A 15,357-nucleotide genomic window follows, 5' to 3' on the forward strand; every position below is an offset into this window, starting at 1 on the left:
GTCGTTCAACTCCATTTGTCTTCCGCTACGAGTCATTTTGATTTCTTCATCTAGATCTATGCCTCTAGAACCCAGCTCATACAATAATTCATTCATTTTGAGCACCATTACCGGTATGTGACATCTCAATTTTGATGATATTGAGATCAATATGAAGTCATATTAAACATATGCATTATGCCAACATATCCAAACATTATGTTATATATGCTTGTGCTTAACAATGTCCAAGAATCATCTAGTGGCAACGAGATGGGGGACAAATTGAAAGCTGAAAAGTCTAGTGAACCGTAATCAATGTGTAAGACAGATGATGCTGAAAACACAATTTATATGAAGTTATAAAAAAGTAGATATGTGATTTTAATGCATTAATTATAGATAAAAAACACAAATGTCTGTATCATGAAAGGTGTTTATCGTATTATATGCATCATAGAGTTTCGACCAAATTCTTAACTTTTATAGAATTATGCAAATTATTAAGTTAATTTTTACAACGCTCGTTTGGCTTTAGATAATTCAAACCGTTAAAAAATATATATGTTATGATCTTTAATTATGGTAAAATCATAATGAGATGTAAATGGGGGAGGCACAAATGAGCTTGCATTAGCCTAGTGCCAAAGAAAGGAGAAACAATGTTATATCCAATACGGGCCACTGGAACCTTTCTAGGATCCACTATTGCGCACATGCCTATCTATGTATTCTGTTGATTAAGGGATTCAAACTAAGGTTTCAACATTTTTTCCCAAGCCTGCTGTTTGTATAAAAAATCTAATAATACAAAATTCAAGAATAAATTAACTATAAAATTGTGTTCAACATCTTTTTTCCTCCATCTAGGCTAGGGATGGGAAGTTCATGTTTTGGAGTTGAATGAAGGTTGTTGGTCAACGAACAGTTCGTCAAAGGTTCCACAACGAAATGTTCTCAAACACTTTTTGTGTCACCTTTTCTACATTCGTATTTGTGCTTGTTTGCAACGGTTCACACGTTCTTGAGCGAATAATTTTTTTCTCCTATCCCTCATCCAGGCACCTCCATGGTTGAGATCCCAAAGCAAGGAGAGAGATATTATAATACTTTATATTTAGGGTCTTAAATGCCTAAAATGCCACTCCCATTCTCTTAAATCATGTTAAAAGTCGTTGACCCCATGCTTCTCTCACTATAATTTATTTAATAGCCCAGGTTTTTTGTTCCCAAATTCGAATATGAACTTGTTTTTTCCACTATGACACTAGATTTTTTCTTTTTTCTGGTGTCCTTGCTCGATCATCGTTTTGCACACTAAGATAACTTTATTTATCTATAATGAAGGGCCACTATGAATCACAACCACCTTGTGGTTATTTCGGTATGTTATTGTCCATATTATATTCAACCTCCTGGCCCTTCATGTGCTTCAGACCCATCTGCTCCTATGGCCATTAGGTCCCTGTGCTATATACGAGCCAATGTAGGCCCATTTGTTTCTCCATCATCTACCTATCATTATGATTCTGCCTAGTTTGAATCTCCAAATCGATGACGCCCCTAGTTAGATTATCAACACAATATATATATATATATATATAAGAGTGATTAAGGAAGTGCTGTAAGGCTAGCAGACTGCAGTATGATGAGTTTATCCCTCTCTATAGTCATGTTCTTGTCACGAGCTGGACTCGAACCAGCATTTAGCTTTTCAACCCACCGATCGTGACTTTTGTTAACCCGCTTCGCCTAAATCTTCAACTAAAAAGCGAATTAGAGTAGACTACATCCGGGGTGGCATGACCACATTGATCTTCTTCTATCTTTTATTTTAGTAATGCACGCTGTAATTGTTACTTCTATTTTCTATAAGTTTCTTAAATTGATTCCACTTCACAGCATTATAATGTTCATCAGAATCAATCACTTGGTTACCGCACACAGAATCAACATAGTTCTTGTAACACTTAATAAAGTGTGATACTACCATATTCCATTTCTTTTTATTTTTAGCTGGTGAAATGGTATTAAAGAAATCTTCAAGATAATCAGATGTTAATGGGATAGACTCATTACTTATTTTGTTTCCTTTTTCTGGAAGAATGAGATTTTGATTAATAAAATGATTAATTATTTTAAGTGGATGACCCATATTAATAAAGACCTTGATATATATATCAGGTATTACTTTTACATAAGGTGGAGTTGTGATAAAATTATCGTGTACTGTGTAGATTTCAAGTTGTTGATTCAATAATGATTGTACTACTTTCATGGCTATGTATGCATCCTTTTGATGAATGAAGTTTGCGAATGTTGCTGATAGTGTTTTTCGCTTATCCCGTATCGTGGTTGGTATACTTAAAGTAGCTTTTCGTCTCTTTTTTGTACTCCGTTCATAAACATTTATACATTCTTTTTTGAAAGCCATATAATCCTGTTTTGTAGTGAAAAAAGGTATACTATAGAAAATAGCTCTATCCTTTGCAGAACAAAACCAACTAACGATGTTGATCAATTTCATTAAATTTACTATGTCTGGATATTTATGATTCCAGAATTCATCGCTAAGTTTAGCGAGGTTATATGTATCTTTTCTACTTAGTGATGAAAAAAGCTCAAGATATTTATTGGTCTAATTATGAGATTGATGTCGAAGATGTGATGACAGTCTCAGCCCTTGCCCTTAAAATCTTTCGTAAAACGCTCTACAGAGCCCGAAATAAACTCCGTTCGGGATCAGATCAGATTCAGAATCGGAGAATAGGAACCCCTAAACCCTAAACCCTAAACCCTAAACCCTAAACCCTAAACCCTAAACCCTAAACCCTAAACCCTAAACCCTAAACCCTAAACCCTAAACCCTAAACCCTAAACCCTAAACCCTAAACCCTAAACCCTAAACCCTAAACCCTAAACCCTAAACCGAAGGTTTTCCAGATGAATCTGCTAAGAAGTCAATGAAGGCGCGAGTGAGCGGGAGCGGAGTCACGGATAAAGAAGATTCAGATTCATCATAAGAAAGTTCTGTTATTTTGAACATAAGAAGTCACAGCGAATGAAGAAAAAAGAAACCCGGAAACGATCGTTCCCGTTGGGTACTTTGCTTCTTATAGTCAAGGTTGTTTTCAAGCGCTTGAATTGAAGTAGCACTTTTTTAATATGAGTTGGGATTGTTTTCTTGCAGTTCTTCTGTTACTTCGGATAACCAAGCGAGGAGCGGGGGCGACGTGCGAATTTATGAGCAGGTGCGACGGAGCAAGAAAATAAGAAGAAGGAAAAGGGAGGCCACCCGGCCTCTCAATGTGCAACCTGACTTTGCTCAGCTAGTGCTTTCTTGAAGAACATTCGGTTACGAAAGTCAAGCTGGTTCAGCATCTGAAAAAAAAAAGAACTGGAGGGGCGACTTTAGGAGAGGAGAGGAGAGGAGCAGGTCACGAAGAATTCTGTCTGGTCGTACTAGGTTATCCGAAGGATAAGGTCTCACTACTGACTATGTGAATCTTTGTATCCCCAAGGAAATCCCATGCATTGAGATAGCAGGTTGGATCATCATCAAGTGCTCAATCACTGGAATGTTTGCTTTTAGATTTCTTCCAGTGCTTATCAAATAAGAATCTCAGGGTTGTAGCTTGACCCTGGTCTCGGGACTTCCCAAGTCACGGAGTCTTTGATAAAGTTGTAAACAAAAGTTCCCTATCCAAACTATTTATTTCAGAACCGAATGTTCAGCATTCAAAGGTTCGACCGGAGAAGAATACCGGGAATGAAAAGAGAAGGATCCCTAGAGGAGCCGGCATCCAGCCCACCTATCTCAAGTATGAGTTTCGCGAGATAGAGACAAATACCCAAGGCGCGGAAGCGGTGAATATTAAGATTCAGACGCGACTGACGGAGCGAAGATGCTGAACCTTAAGTTATTACATTCTTTATCTTTACTTCTACACTTCTTATAAATCATTCATCGTTTCTTTGACTTCGTTTATCCGCTGGATAACGTTTCAGCGCTCCTGTTCGCCTTGGAGTTCGTAACGTTCTTTGACTTCGTTACTTCGCTCCGTCGCGCGCGCGCGCCGCTCGTCTTCATCTTCATCTTCACCGCTTCCGCGCCTTATGCTCCGTAGCTTCTGCTCCCTCGCGCCTTCTTCATTTTTTCTGTTCTGTTTACTTCGCTTTGTAACAGCATCATTTCTTGAAGAACGTTTCTAACACTTCGCCGCTCGCTCGCTCACTCGCGTCTTCATCCTCATATTCATCGCTTCCGCGCCTCTTGCGCGGTTCTGGGTAGAAGTGGAAGCTCTGGCTTTCGAAAGGGCTGCTTTGCTGGTTGAATGAGGTGTGAAGTGTGAAGTGTGAGGTTTTAAGTGCTACCTTTGTGAAGAATGAGATCATGAATATAGAAATTGAATGGATTAATATATATATATATATATATATATATATATTAATCCATTCAATTTCTATATTCATGATCTCATTCTTCACAAAGGTAGCACTTAAAACTCTCTTTCTTTCTCTCTTTTATTGGATACTCTGATCATTCCTGACTTCAACTTTTCTCCACCTCATTCCCCTTTCCTAAATACATCTTCCCCTCTCTTCAAAATACAAAAAATCAGGTACTAGTATCTTTTCTATGTTGTTTGATCCCTTAAAGTGATTTCCACAACTATTATCTTTCCAGTACATTTTGTTACAGTGATCATACTTAACCCCTAAAATAGAGTTGTGACCTAAAGACCGGGATGTGGCAAAATAGATTTTCAAATAGATCACAGCCGAGAACATCAAATTTTATTAATTTTGAAATCATCTGGATCATGTATATAAAGATACACTAACAACTTTCATGCCCAGAGCCCAACAGTGAGGGAACTCCATTACAAAGTCAACATCCTCCACATCAATATCTTATATTTTTTCTAAAAATTCTGAACCATAAATATGTGAACCATGATACATCTTTAATACTGGAACACAATGCATTATTACTAATAAATGCCGCATAAATCATCTCATCGATAGCAAGAAAACAATCAACCTAATTTAGAGGTGATGGGTCAAGTTTAAAATTTTGATGCCAGGGTCCCCACAAATTTTAATATCACGCCCAGTCCAGCTGAAATTTTTTTTTCCCTGTTCCTGAAATCATTGATATTTTATTATCTATTCACCAAACAAAATCTGACAGTACTACTTTTGAGTTTCATTATACCAGTTGAAGACTGCAATTCCTGGGAAAGGACATTCTCTCCATATTGCACAATAGGATAGGGCACCTCAGTTTATAACTATCCAACTTTTAATTCAGATACATGATCTACCAATCTCATAACCTTCTAGACATAACATTGTGCGACTTCTTATCCAGTTAAGATATCACTTAAACTTGTACATCGTACATTGATTTTCGAAAATTGAAGTTGGAGTTGACTCACTTGTATATCAGGGACTAATATTTGGGCTTCAACATTTTTTTTTTAATAGGGCGATTTTTATTTATCATTACATCAGTTACATCTGAATATATGAACACATAAAAAATAGCTCATTCGTTTTTAATAATCAAGGGTCAACTAAAGAAGTGATTCTCAGCTAAAAATCAATCTCCACCTAAATTCCACAAATCAACATGAATTGCTCTTACATAAGATGTAGCATGGCTTTAAGTTTCTCTCCAACACGATTCATTCATTCCACACATATTAACTAAAATGTTTTATGATAATTTACGAGGTTGATGAATATGTTATGTATCAGACCATTGTGTATTATTCGTGGAGTTACATAACCATTCGCTATACTATAATTTATTCACCTATTAAAAATTAATTTCCAGAATTCAAACCATTCGCTGCTTACGATTAGGGTGCTACTAACAGTATGCATATCAGACGATTGTGAAACTACCATCATCAAATTATTCATTATTTCAAACATAGAAGGGACAAGCTAAATATTTTTAAATGATAAAACCATTGGCGGTCCACGCATTTTCTACATCTTTGCCGTTTATTTACTAAGTTCTGTATTTACGGAGCACTATATGTTTGATATACACACACACATATATATGTATATATTTTATTAAGTGCCTGATTTAGAAGATGTCGATGGGCCGGACGCTGGGCCGGCGGCCCTCCATTCCGGCCCGCTTGGGAACCGTCACAGTCAGCACGCCGCGCTCCAGCGTGGACCGTACGGCATCCATGTCAGCATCCTCCGGGAGCCTGAAGCGACGCCGGAACTTGCCACGTCGGCGTTCCACGCGGTGCCACGTGGCCGTCCCCCGCTCCTCCTCCTTGCTCCTCTCCCCGCTGATCTCCAGCACGTTCCCGTCCTCCACGTGGACTTTCACCTCTTCCCTCTTCACTCCTGCCCAACGAGAACATGACACGTGTCAGATGACGTCAGATCGCGGATGGAGGATGCGGTCAACCGGGAATGTCGGCGCGGAAGATGTGCGCGTCTGCGGTCTCTCGCCAGTCAACGAAGGTGTTGGCGATGGTGTCGTCGCCGCCGCGCCACGTGTCCGTCAGCCATTCGCTGCCGCGGCCATATGGATCCCACACATCGGATACGAACGGATCTAAGCTCCTTCTCCTGCCGCCGCCGCCGCCACCCCAGGGTATCAGAGAAGCCATTTTTTTATCTTTTAATAAAAGATAAAAAACAAGACTTTTATTTCTCGGAATTGAACCGGGCAGGGCTTTTTATGCGCTGCGCATGGTGCCATGCACAGTGACACGTACTCTCGATTTAAGCACGTGGCGATGAAATGCCCCGCTGCTTTAACACGTGGCGATGATATGACAAGTGTCTGCCACGTGGTGAGTTGTGTAAGAGTACAATTATTGAAGGAAAAAGTTCGTTGTGCAAGGAAAACTGTAAACAGATGACGGATCGTCTCAACCCTGTCGCAACGGCGACTATACGACGTCGTTTCCCTCGGTAGGCATCCGTCATCCGTTTCAGATGACGGTGATTGACAACGGAAAAGGGAAGACGGACGACGTAAATGAAGGGTGACGAAAGAAGAACGGAATAATATCGGAAAAATTAAAACATTTTTTAAAATTTAGAGCACCGGAGTAGAATGCTAACACAGATGCCGAGAGAGAGAGATTTAGCGAGTTTGAGAAAGAACTGGGAGAGATGGGGAGAGTGATTAAATGAGCTAGTGAGAGAGAGAGAGAAAGTTGGGAGAAAGAGAGATATATAGAGAAAGAGAGATATATAGAGAAAGAGAGATATATAGAGAGAGAGAGATATATAGATCAATGGAGAGAGAGGTAGAAAGAGATTTAATGAGAGAGAGAATTGGGAGGGGGAGAGAGTTTAGTGAGCGAGTGAAAGAGAGGGAGAGTTGGGAGAGGAAGAGAGATTTGGTGTCTGATAGAGAGAGAGAGAGAGATGGAGATAGAGGTAGAGAGAGGTGGTCCGGTGGATACCTGAGACGAAGGTGGCACAAGCACAAGGGCAGATGAGGGCCTATGTCGAAATTCTGAATGAAGTTCTCTCTTATGTTCCCTTCTTTATAACAGACGAACGAGTGAATGGAAACAAAGATGAATTGTGGATAGACAATGGTATAGATGACATCAAAGCATTTAAATAGACAACTGAACGGATGGCCATTCAGTCCCATCCTATCTGTCTATAACTGTCATTCATCATCCCTCCATAATCTTCTCCAAAAGGGAATAACATGTCCCATCCAGGACGTCGGGAACATGAAGGGAAGGACGGCGATGGTGACAGGCGGAACCATGACTTATAAACATCTCTGGTCTTGTCATAGGTCCCTAGGTTTTATGAAAAACTATTCACATCCCACATCATGGGCTCTGATGTCCCGTCCTTGTCCCATAATCCGACGGTGTCCCTGTCACACGTGACATAAGGTTATAGGAAGATTTTTTTTTTGAGTCTCTCGGTCGATCTCTCTTGGTTGCTCTCTCTATATCAATGTCTCCCTCTCTCTATATTGGTTACTCTCTCTCTCTCTCTCTGCCTCTATCGGTCTTTCTCTTTCCCTGTTCTCACTATCCCATCTTTCAAACTTTAAATCCATCACCACCGTCATCCATGATGGTCACCCCATCACGTTGCCCATCAGAGACTCTCCGACACATTCATGTCATCTGTCACTAGAATTTCATCACATCATCCCCCATATTGTGCCCTTTAAAAATGTCATCTGTCATCATCACTCACTCATCATGCTTCCATCTTTAGTTCTGGATCGACCCGGACGTGGACAATGGACGGGACGAATTTTGTCCCATCCGATGTTCGGATTCAGTGCAGGGACGAAGGACGGGATGAATTTTTTGTCCGACGGTATGAAAACCATCCCGTCCAGTCCTCCCGGGACAAACATTCGTCCCATCTGGGAAAAAACCGTCTCGTCCATTGTCCCAGACGAAAAAAAACCCATTTTATATTTTTAATATACTAATATAGATTTTTCTAATTTTTTTAAGGAAAATATGGAGGAGAGAGTATACAAAAGGACCTATGTACAATTATTGCTGAGCGGCGTCAGTTTGCCTGCGCGTAAAAAATACGGGGACTTTGATGCTAATTGTCATAGCGAGGCCACATGGATATATCTCAACTGTCAGATGTGAATCCGATGGTCTTTCATCCAGATTCATCCGTCCATCAGACAAGACCTCCGGACGGACGGTCTTTTTGTCCTACGGGAAAAAAACCCGTCCTGTCGGGTGGTCCCCGGACGAATGTCAGTCCCGAATTTCGTTCGCGTCCCCACATTATACCTCCATCACCGTGACAAATGACATGACGGATGACGTTTGACTTTCCCTACTCAGCAACTCAGCTGTCCCGATACAAAAGTAATGCCTTAAATCTCTGAAAATTTGTGAACAAGGCCCACTCTATGAGAAAATTTTGCCATGGTGAACCAGGTGAGAGTACAAGTGTAAATATAGTGCAGGGACGCGGACGGAACGGGACAAAATTCATCCCGTCCTATGTCCCATGTTAGCGTAGGGACGAAGGACGGGACGGTTTTTCGTCCGCGGACAAAAAAACCGTCCCGTCCAATAATCCCGTGACGATTTTTCTTCCCGTCCAGTCCTCCTGGGATGAATTTTCGTCCCAAAATTTGTCACGGACGAAAAAATACGTTATATATATTTAATTTATTAGAATATATTATACATTGTACTCGGGAGGCCACATGGCAACATCTCAACCGTCGTATGTGAATCCGGCGGTTTCCCGTCCAAATTCGTCCGTCTGTCGTCCAGAGACCTTCGGACGGACGATTTTTTCGTCCACACAGACGAAAACCGTCCCGTCCGGTGGTCCTCAGACGAATTTTCGTCTCAGAATTCGTCTTTGCCCCTAGACGGACGATTTTTTCGTCCGGGGACGAAAAACCGTCCCGTCCGCGTCCCGGATCTATAAGTGTAAATTAGGAAGAATTTGGGCCAGTGTAGGCTGGGCCGATGGGGGGTATATAAATGAAAGGGAAGCCCAGCCCACGACGTTCTTAGCTTGAGTGGGCTAAAACCCCGAAGAACGCGACTCCGAGGCGATCGAGAAATCGCCCGTCGGGGCTGTGGAGTGGGATATAGAATTTGGTGTGGAGCAGTTCAGGGGAAGCGGAAATGGCGACTGTAATGCAGAAGATCAAAGATATCGAAGATGAGGTAAACGAAGAAGGAAGAAACCCTACGTGTAGACCGTATTTGTGTGTTTTTGTACTCTTGGATTGTTCTGTTGTCTAATTTGGACTGGGGAGTTTTCATTTGGGGACTCTGCGATGCGCTTCTCTATGTTCTGTGGTAGATTTTTCAGTGTCGGCTTCGCTGTTTGAGTTCCATTTAGAATAGGGGATTTTAATGAATAAGTTTTTTTTTCTGTGTGGATTGCTCTGAGTTTAATTATTGGTCTGGTTTCAGATGGCGAGGACACAGAAAAATAAGGCCACTGCCCATCACCTTGGCCTGCTTAAGGTAATCTGGGTTTTACTTTTACTTCGATATGAGATGAAATAAAAATTATGTCTCAGCTGAAAAGAAACTCAATCTTAAAGTCCTCACTTGTGTTTGCGAAAAAAGTAACCGTACGTGAGCTTCTTTGATCTTTGGAACTAAGCAGATTGTTCCCTTAAATTTTTTCACCAGCTTATGTGGAATTTTTTTGAGATTGAATTCAAAGCAAACTTTTTCGAGCTGGAAAAGTTGCAGTGCACCTGTCAAGAAGTGCTTGTGATAGAATTTGCTCGTTCCGCGTTGATAATTACTGGTTGTATTTTTTCAAAAGAAAATAATTACCGGTAGTGTTGATGTGATCTGTTGTAGAAAGGCGAGAACTGGAAGAGCTTCTTGGTTCACAGAGAAGACGGCCAACGTTCTGATGTTATATATCTATGCCTGGATGGAAATTTTTTGTTCTTTAACATTTATTTTACTTGAAAATTCTATAAAAGAGATATCTGTAAATGGTTTTTGCTTACAAGCAGACGCTTCTGAAAGTAGAAATATCTGTTTCTGATCAACTTAATGTCCTTTTTCTTTCAATAAGGCTAAACTTGCCAAATTAAGGAGGGACCTTTTAGAACCATCGGGGAAAGGAGGTGGGGGAGCTGGTGAGGGCTTTGATGTCACAAAGAGTGGAGATGCACGAGTTGGCTTAGTTGGGTTTCCGTCTGTTGGAAAATCAACTCTACTTAATAAGTTGACTGGGACTTTTTCAGAGGTACGTCGGGTCAAAGAGAAATATTAAGATGAAGTCCACCTCTTTGTCTCATTTTTCGTCTATTTCTTGTAGATATTTCTCGTTTTTGTCAGATTTGTTTTTTACCTGGCATCATAAATTTGATTTCCATTTCATGTGCGGCATCAATTTAGAGTCTTCAGGTATAAATGTTATAACATTATAGCTATAAATTTTGCTATCTTGTGTTTTAAATTAGGCAGTCTTATTTTCGCATAGTATATCCCTGTCAAGACATACCTCTTGGCCAGAAGAGATCTATCTCCAGCGCCTTCAGGCCTGTAAGCTCAGTTAGGTTCCCAAAATAAAGATAACCACACTTAAAATATTGAGAAGTTACATATTTCAAAAAACAATTGATTAGTTGCTTTCTGTACCAGCTTACTCCTAAGTGTGCCTAGGCCCACTCTACTTGGGTCACTTATTCTCATATATGAGAAAAGGCAAGTCACTTGGGCCACATTTATAGCCCACTGACACAAGGGAACATAGAATAAAAAAGGGTGAAGTAGGGCCTTATAATTTGGGGCCTACTAAAATAACATAAACATGACATAAAAGAAAAATGACATAGAAGGAACAGGCTAATGATCCAATTATGTGTTAAAACTCAACTATAATTGAGTTATTCATTACGTATTCACAGGTCTCTTTGTTTGCCTCATCCTGAACGAGGGAGGCAAAATATTCTAGTGTCTTTATGAAATTTCATTGCCATTAATTTGTATACCCTTCTTGGAGGAAAAAAATGACAGTCGATCAGAATTTTTCAAGCAGTATCGATTGCATTCCCTAAAGTCGCACTATTTACATTTCAGAGTACTTTAAACTTCTTCCCAGAATATGAAGAAAAAGTTTGATTGTGATGCATACAAACACTGATTTATTTCTCCCCTCATTTTTACAATTTTTGGAGCTCCATCCGTAGATTTGTTGAAAAATGAGAGTTTCATTGGAAGAGAAGAAGTAAATTTTAGTCTGTCAAAAATTCTGGAATGCTAATTTTCTCATTGGCGGTTTATGTGCCTAAATTATTATTATTTTTTTGAATGAAAATGTGCCTAAATTATTCAAATGTAAAGTTTAATATCTTAATCCCACTAAATTTTAAACTTCGTTGGAGATTCATGCTGAGCGTCATACGTCCGGGCTAATTACTGGGAATTTCTGGTTCAGTTGCATACCTTCTTTAGAATGAATAAACTTCAGTGGCGTTTAATTAAAGCCTGAAGTAAATGAATAGGATATTTTAGTCTTTATGTATCAAAAATGTTTTGAATTACCTGTTAGAAAGTGGTGTATTAATATTTTTTTTAATAAAAAGGCTCTGTTCGATGGGTTCCCGCTTGTGATGTTTTTTCTTATAGTCTCTTTTGCTTGCTCTGTCCATAACTTTCTTATCTTCAATTGTTTTTCGTGTTCATTCTCCGGTGAAGTCATTACCTCGATTATATCATCTCACAGCTGAATCAGATTATTTGTTATCTCTGAACGATATTTCAATTTAATATTTCAGGTTGCGTCTTATGAGTTCACCACATTAACATGCATCCCAGGTGTTATTATGTATAAAGGTGCTAAGCTTCAGGTATCTTTTTTCTCCTAGTATTTCTTGCACGCTTTTATCTTATATGAATCATCATCGAATATATTATCTTTTGAATGACTTCTTTGGTCAGTAAACTCGGCAAACTGGACACTGTTAATTGCAAAATACTTTCGTAGATTTCTTTCGGGGATATTTCACCTACTTCTTACGTGTCATCTATTTTTTATCGTCAGTGTTTCAATGGTACTGACAAACCTCTGGCATATTTCTTTTCTGCAAGAATCTTTTACCTCTGTTGTGCTCATGTAAATCTCCATAGTGTTAAGATTTGACAGACTTTTTTGTGTTGTACTGTTCACTAATGACATCTTTAATTTCTCTCAGTTACTTGATCTACCTGGTATTATTGAGGGTGCAAAAGACGGAAAGGGAAGAGGTAGACAGGTAATGCTCTTTTACCGGGTCTAAAATGTTATTTCCTTGCTATATCAGATCATTGCATGACGCTTGAATTTTTTTCTTTTTCATATCCTAAGCTCAGGCCTTTTTTCTATTCCTCCTGGTTCTACTGTAAGATGCTATTAGACTATTTTTTTCTTTGTAATGTGATCTACGTGTCCTTGACTTTCAGGTGATCAGCACTGCAAGAACATGCAATTTAATTTTGATTGTTCTTGATGCGATTAAACCTATAACCCACAAGCGGTTGATAGAAAAAGAGCTTGAAGGATTTGGGATACGGTAAAGTACATGACTCTTACTACTGGAACCAATATATCTTTTTTTTGGAAAGAAAAAGATCCTGGAACCAATATTTTTTCAATGTAGTGTCTCAATTTTTCATAAAAAGTCTAGATTCGTGCGTATCTTTTATCTTTTATATAGTTCAAAAAAAAAATCATTGTATGTTTTATGCTGATGGAAACCCTATTTTTTGATTGAATTTTTTGCTGGCCTCATGTCTTTCAAGAATAATAGGCTTCTTTATTTGATTTGTTAATGTTTATCTGGGTTCAGATTAATTTGTATTTTTTAATTTGCACTGGTATCAGCACACTAAAGTACCGTATACCATTCGAACTTCGGAGTTAAGCGTGCTTGGGCGAGAGCAGTACCAGGATGGGTGACCGCCTGGGAAGTTCTCATTGGTGACCACAGCATGGGCATGTGATCACAGTTCTAAATTTTAAAAAAAAAATGTAGTTTTTAATTTATATTTTTCCTGTTTCTTTTTTTTGTGGAAATATTTTCCCCTTATATTTGATTTGAAGCCGTTTATGATGACACTCCGGTCCTCTTACTCTTTTGCAGGTTGAACAAGGAACCTCCCAACTTAACTTTCAGAAAAAAAGACAAAGGAGGCATCAATCTTACATCCACGGTCGCGACCACTCAGCTTGATCTTGAAACGGTTAAGGCTATATGCAGCGAGTACAGGATTCACAACGCGGATATAAACCTTAGATACGATGCCACGGCCGATGATCTTATAGATGTGATCGAAGGCAGCAGAAAATACATGCCATGCATTTATGTCATCAACAAGATCGACCAGATTACCGTTGAAGAGTTGGAGATCCTTGATAAACTTCCACATTACTGCCCAATCAGGTTATTAGAATTTTTTTTTTCACCCTTTAAAAATCCTGCTGATATTGGTGCCATCACCGCAGTGCACATCTGGAGTGGAACCTTGATGGGCTGTTAGAGAAGATATGGGACTATCTTGATCTAGTCCGTATCTACACAAAACCAAAGGGAATGAACCCTGACTATGAAGACCCTGTCATCTTATCCTCAAAGAGGAGGAGTGTGGAAGACTTTTGTGACAGGATTCACAAAGACATGGTTAAGCAATTCAAATAGTAAGTGTTCTTCATTCCCCTCTTCTTTTGGATTCCGTCGCTCTTGTTTTAATTTATTATAATTCCATTTGTCTTCGTCTTTATTCATCAGCGCTCTCGTTTGGGGTTCAAGTGCCAAGCATAAACCACAGAGAGTTGGCAAGGTCTTCTGACTACCCTAAACCCTAATCCCTAAAATCATTCTTCCTTAAACCCTTATACTAAAGCTTTGTTTATATTGTCTATATTGCAGGAACACGAACTTGAAGACGAGGATGTTGTTCAAATAATAAAGAAAGTTTAATCCTTTCACTATCACTGCACGTTCTGCTTGATGGCAGGTGAGAGTGTCTTATCTGTAACATGAAGGAACGTACTTGGTAGGCTAAGGGATGTTTTTGTTTAATTTTTCCATCAATTATATCTGTTTCCTGGGTAAAATTTCTTGTGAGGGGAGTTTTATCATGTTTGTTTTCTTAAATCAATGTCTCATACCTCAATGCTCATTGGAAATTGGTATTTAATGATTTTTTTTTACAGGAGCATATAATCCTGCTAAATCTCCTGTCCCTCTCTCTCTCTTTCTTTGACGAGAGGGAAGGAGTGAGGTAATGAGCTCTCAAATGATGAGAATGCTCAGATGATACTCACAGTGTTGAACTATTGCACTTGTGGCGACTAATACTCTCCATTGCCCCGGTAGTTGCCTTCATTCTTCTATGCATATTCTCATCAGGGGTTTTATGAAACCTAAATCTAGGAGGATCCAGCTTGGTTTGAGTGGTGTACTTCCAGATTTCCAAATAAGGCAGCTTGGTAGACAATGCTTTAAGGGAAGCTTACCTTCATCTCTGCTGAGGATCTTGGTTCAAAGGAGTCTAAAATATGTATCCAACAAAGCTTAAAGTATTTACCAATAGTGCAAATGAAACCCAAGTAAAAATTGGAGAAAAACAACCTTCTTGAATGGGATGATAAATGCCAAGTATAGAGGTCTATTATAGAATAAACAAAGAGAGCAGGGTCACAAAAGGCACAAGCTGATGTGAGGAACCACATTCAGAGCCGTCTTCAGCAAGTGAGTTTTCTGGAAAACTTTGTTGCCTTCCCCTTATCTCTTGAAGCTGGTTCAGTTGAACTCTCCAAATTGCTAAGCTTTGATTCGCAAAACCTCTTGTAGGTGGAAGTGATCTCCTTTAAAAATGGTGCTCTATGGAAACTTATGGAGAG

At 39.4% G+C, this 15,357-nt stretch overlaps 2 protein-coding genes across 3 annotated transcripts; one reads left to right on the forward strand and one right to left on the reverse strand.

Annotated features, from left to right (window-relative positions):
- Positions 1 to 6,082: 6,082 nt before the first annotated feature.
- LOC144704938 (18.1 kDa class I heat shock protein-like) lies at positions 6,083 to 6,626 on the reverse strand. The gene is made up of 2 exons (XM_078577525.1): positions 6,422 to 6,626; positions 6,083 to 6,357 (listed from the first exon to the last, which is right to left on the reverse strand). Exons 1-2 carry the CDS (start codon positions 6,624 to 6,626, stop codon positions 6,083 to 6,085), a joined length of 480 nt encoding a protein of 159 aa, XP_078433651.1.
- Positions 6,627 to 9,498: 2,872 nt separating this feature from the next.
- Positions 9,499 to 15,094, forward strand: LOC144704690 (GTP-binding protein-like protein). 2 transcript variants are annotated; one of them, XM_078577197.1, is made up of 11 exons: positions 9,499 to 9,665; positions 9,918 to 9,971; positions 10,543 to 10,716; positions 12,251 to 12,322; positions 12,668 to 12,727; positions 12,915 to 13,024; positions 13,595 to 13,894; positions 13,957 to 14,148; positions 14,240 to 14,291; positions 14,381 to 14,468; positions 14,668 to 15,094. In XM_078577197.1, the coding sequence occupies exons 1-10, from the start codon at positions 9,624 to 9,626 to the stop codon at positions 14,429 to 14,431; spliced, it is 1,107 nt and encodes a 368-aa protein (XP_078433323.1). In that variant the 5' UTR covers positions 9,499 to 9,623; the 3' UTR covers positions 14,432 to 14,468; positions 14,668 to 15,094. The 2 variants fall into 2 exon arrangements, with proteins under 2 accessions (XP_078433323.1, XP_078433322.1); XM_078577196.1 differs by lacking the exon at positions 14,668 to 15,094 and having other exon boundaries at positions 14,381 to 14,633.
- The last annotated feature ends 263 nt before the right edge of the window (positions 15,095 to 15,357 follow it).

The sequence above is a fragment of the Wolffia australiana genome, chromosome 6, assembly GCF_029677425.1.
Source record: "Wolffia australiana isolate 7733 chromosome 6, ASM2967742v1".
NCBI lineage: Eukaryota > Viridiplantae > Streptophyta > Magnoliopsida > Alismatales > Araceae > Wolffia > Wolffia australiana.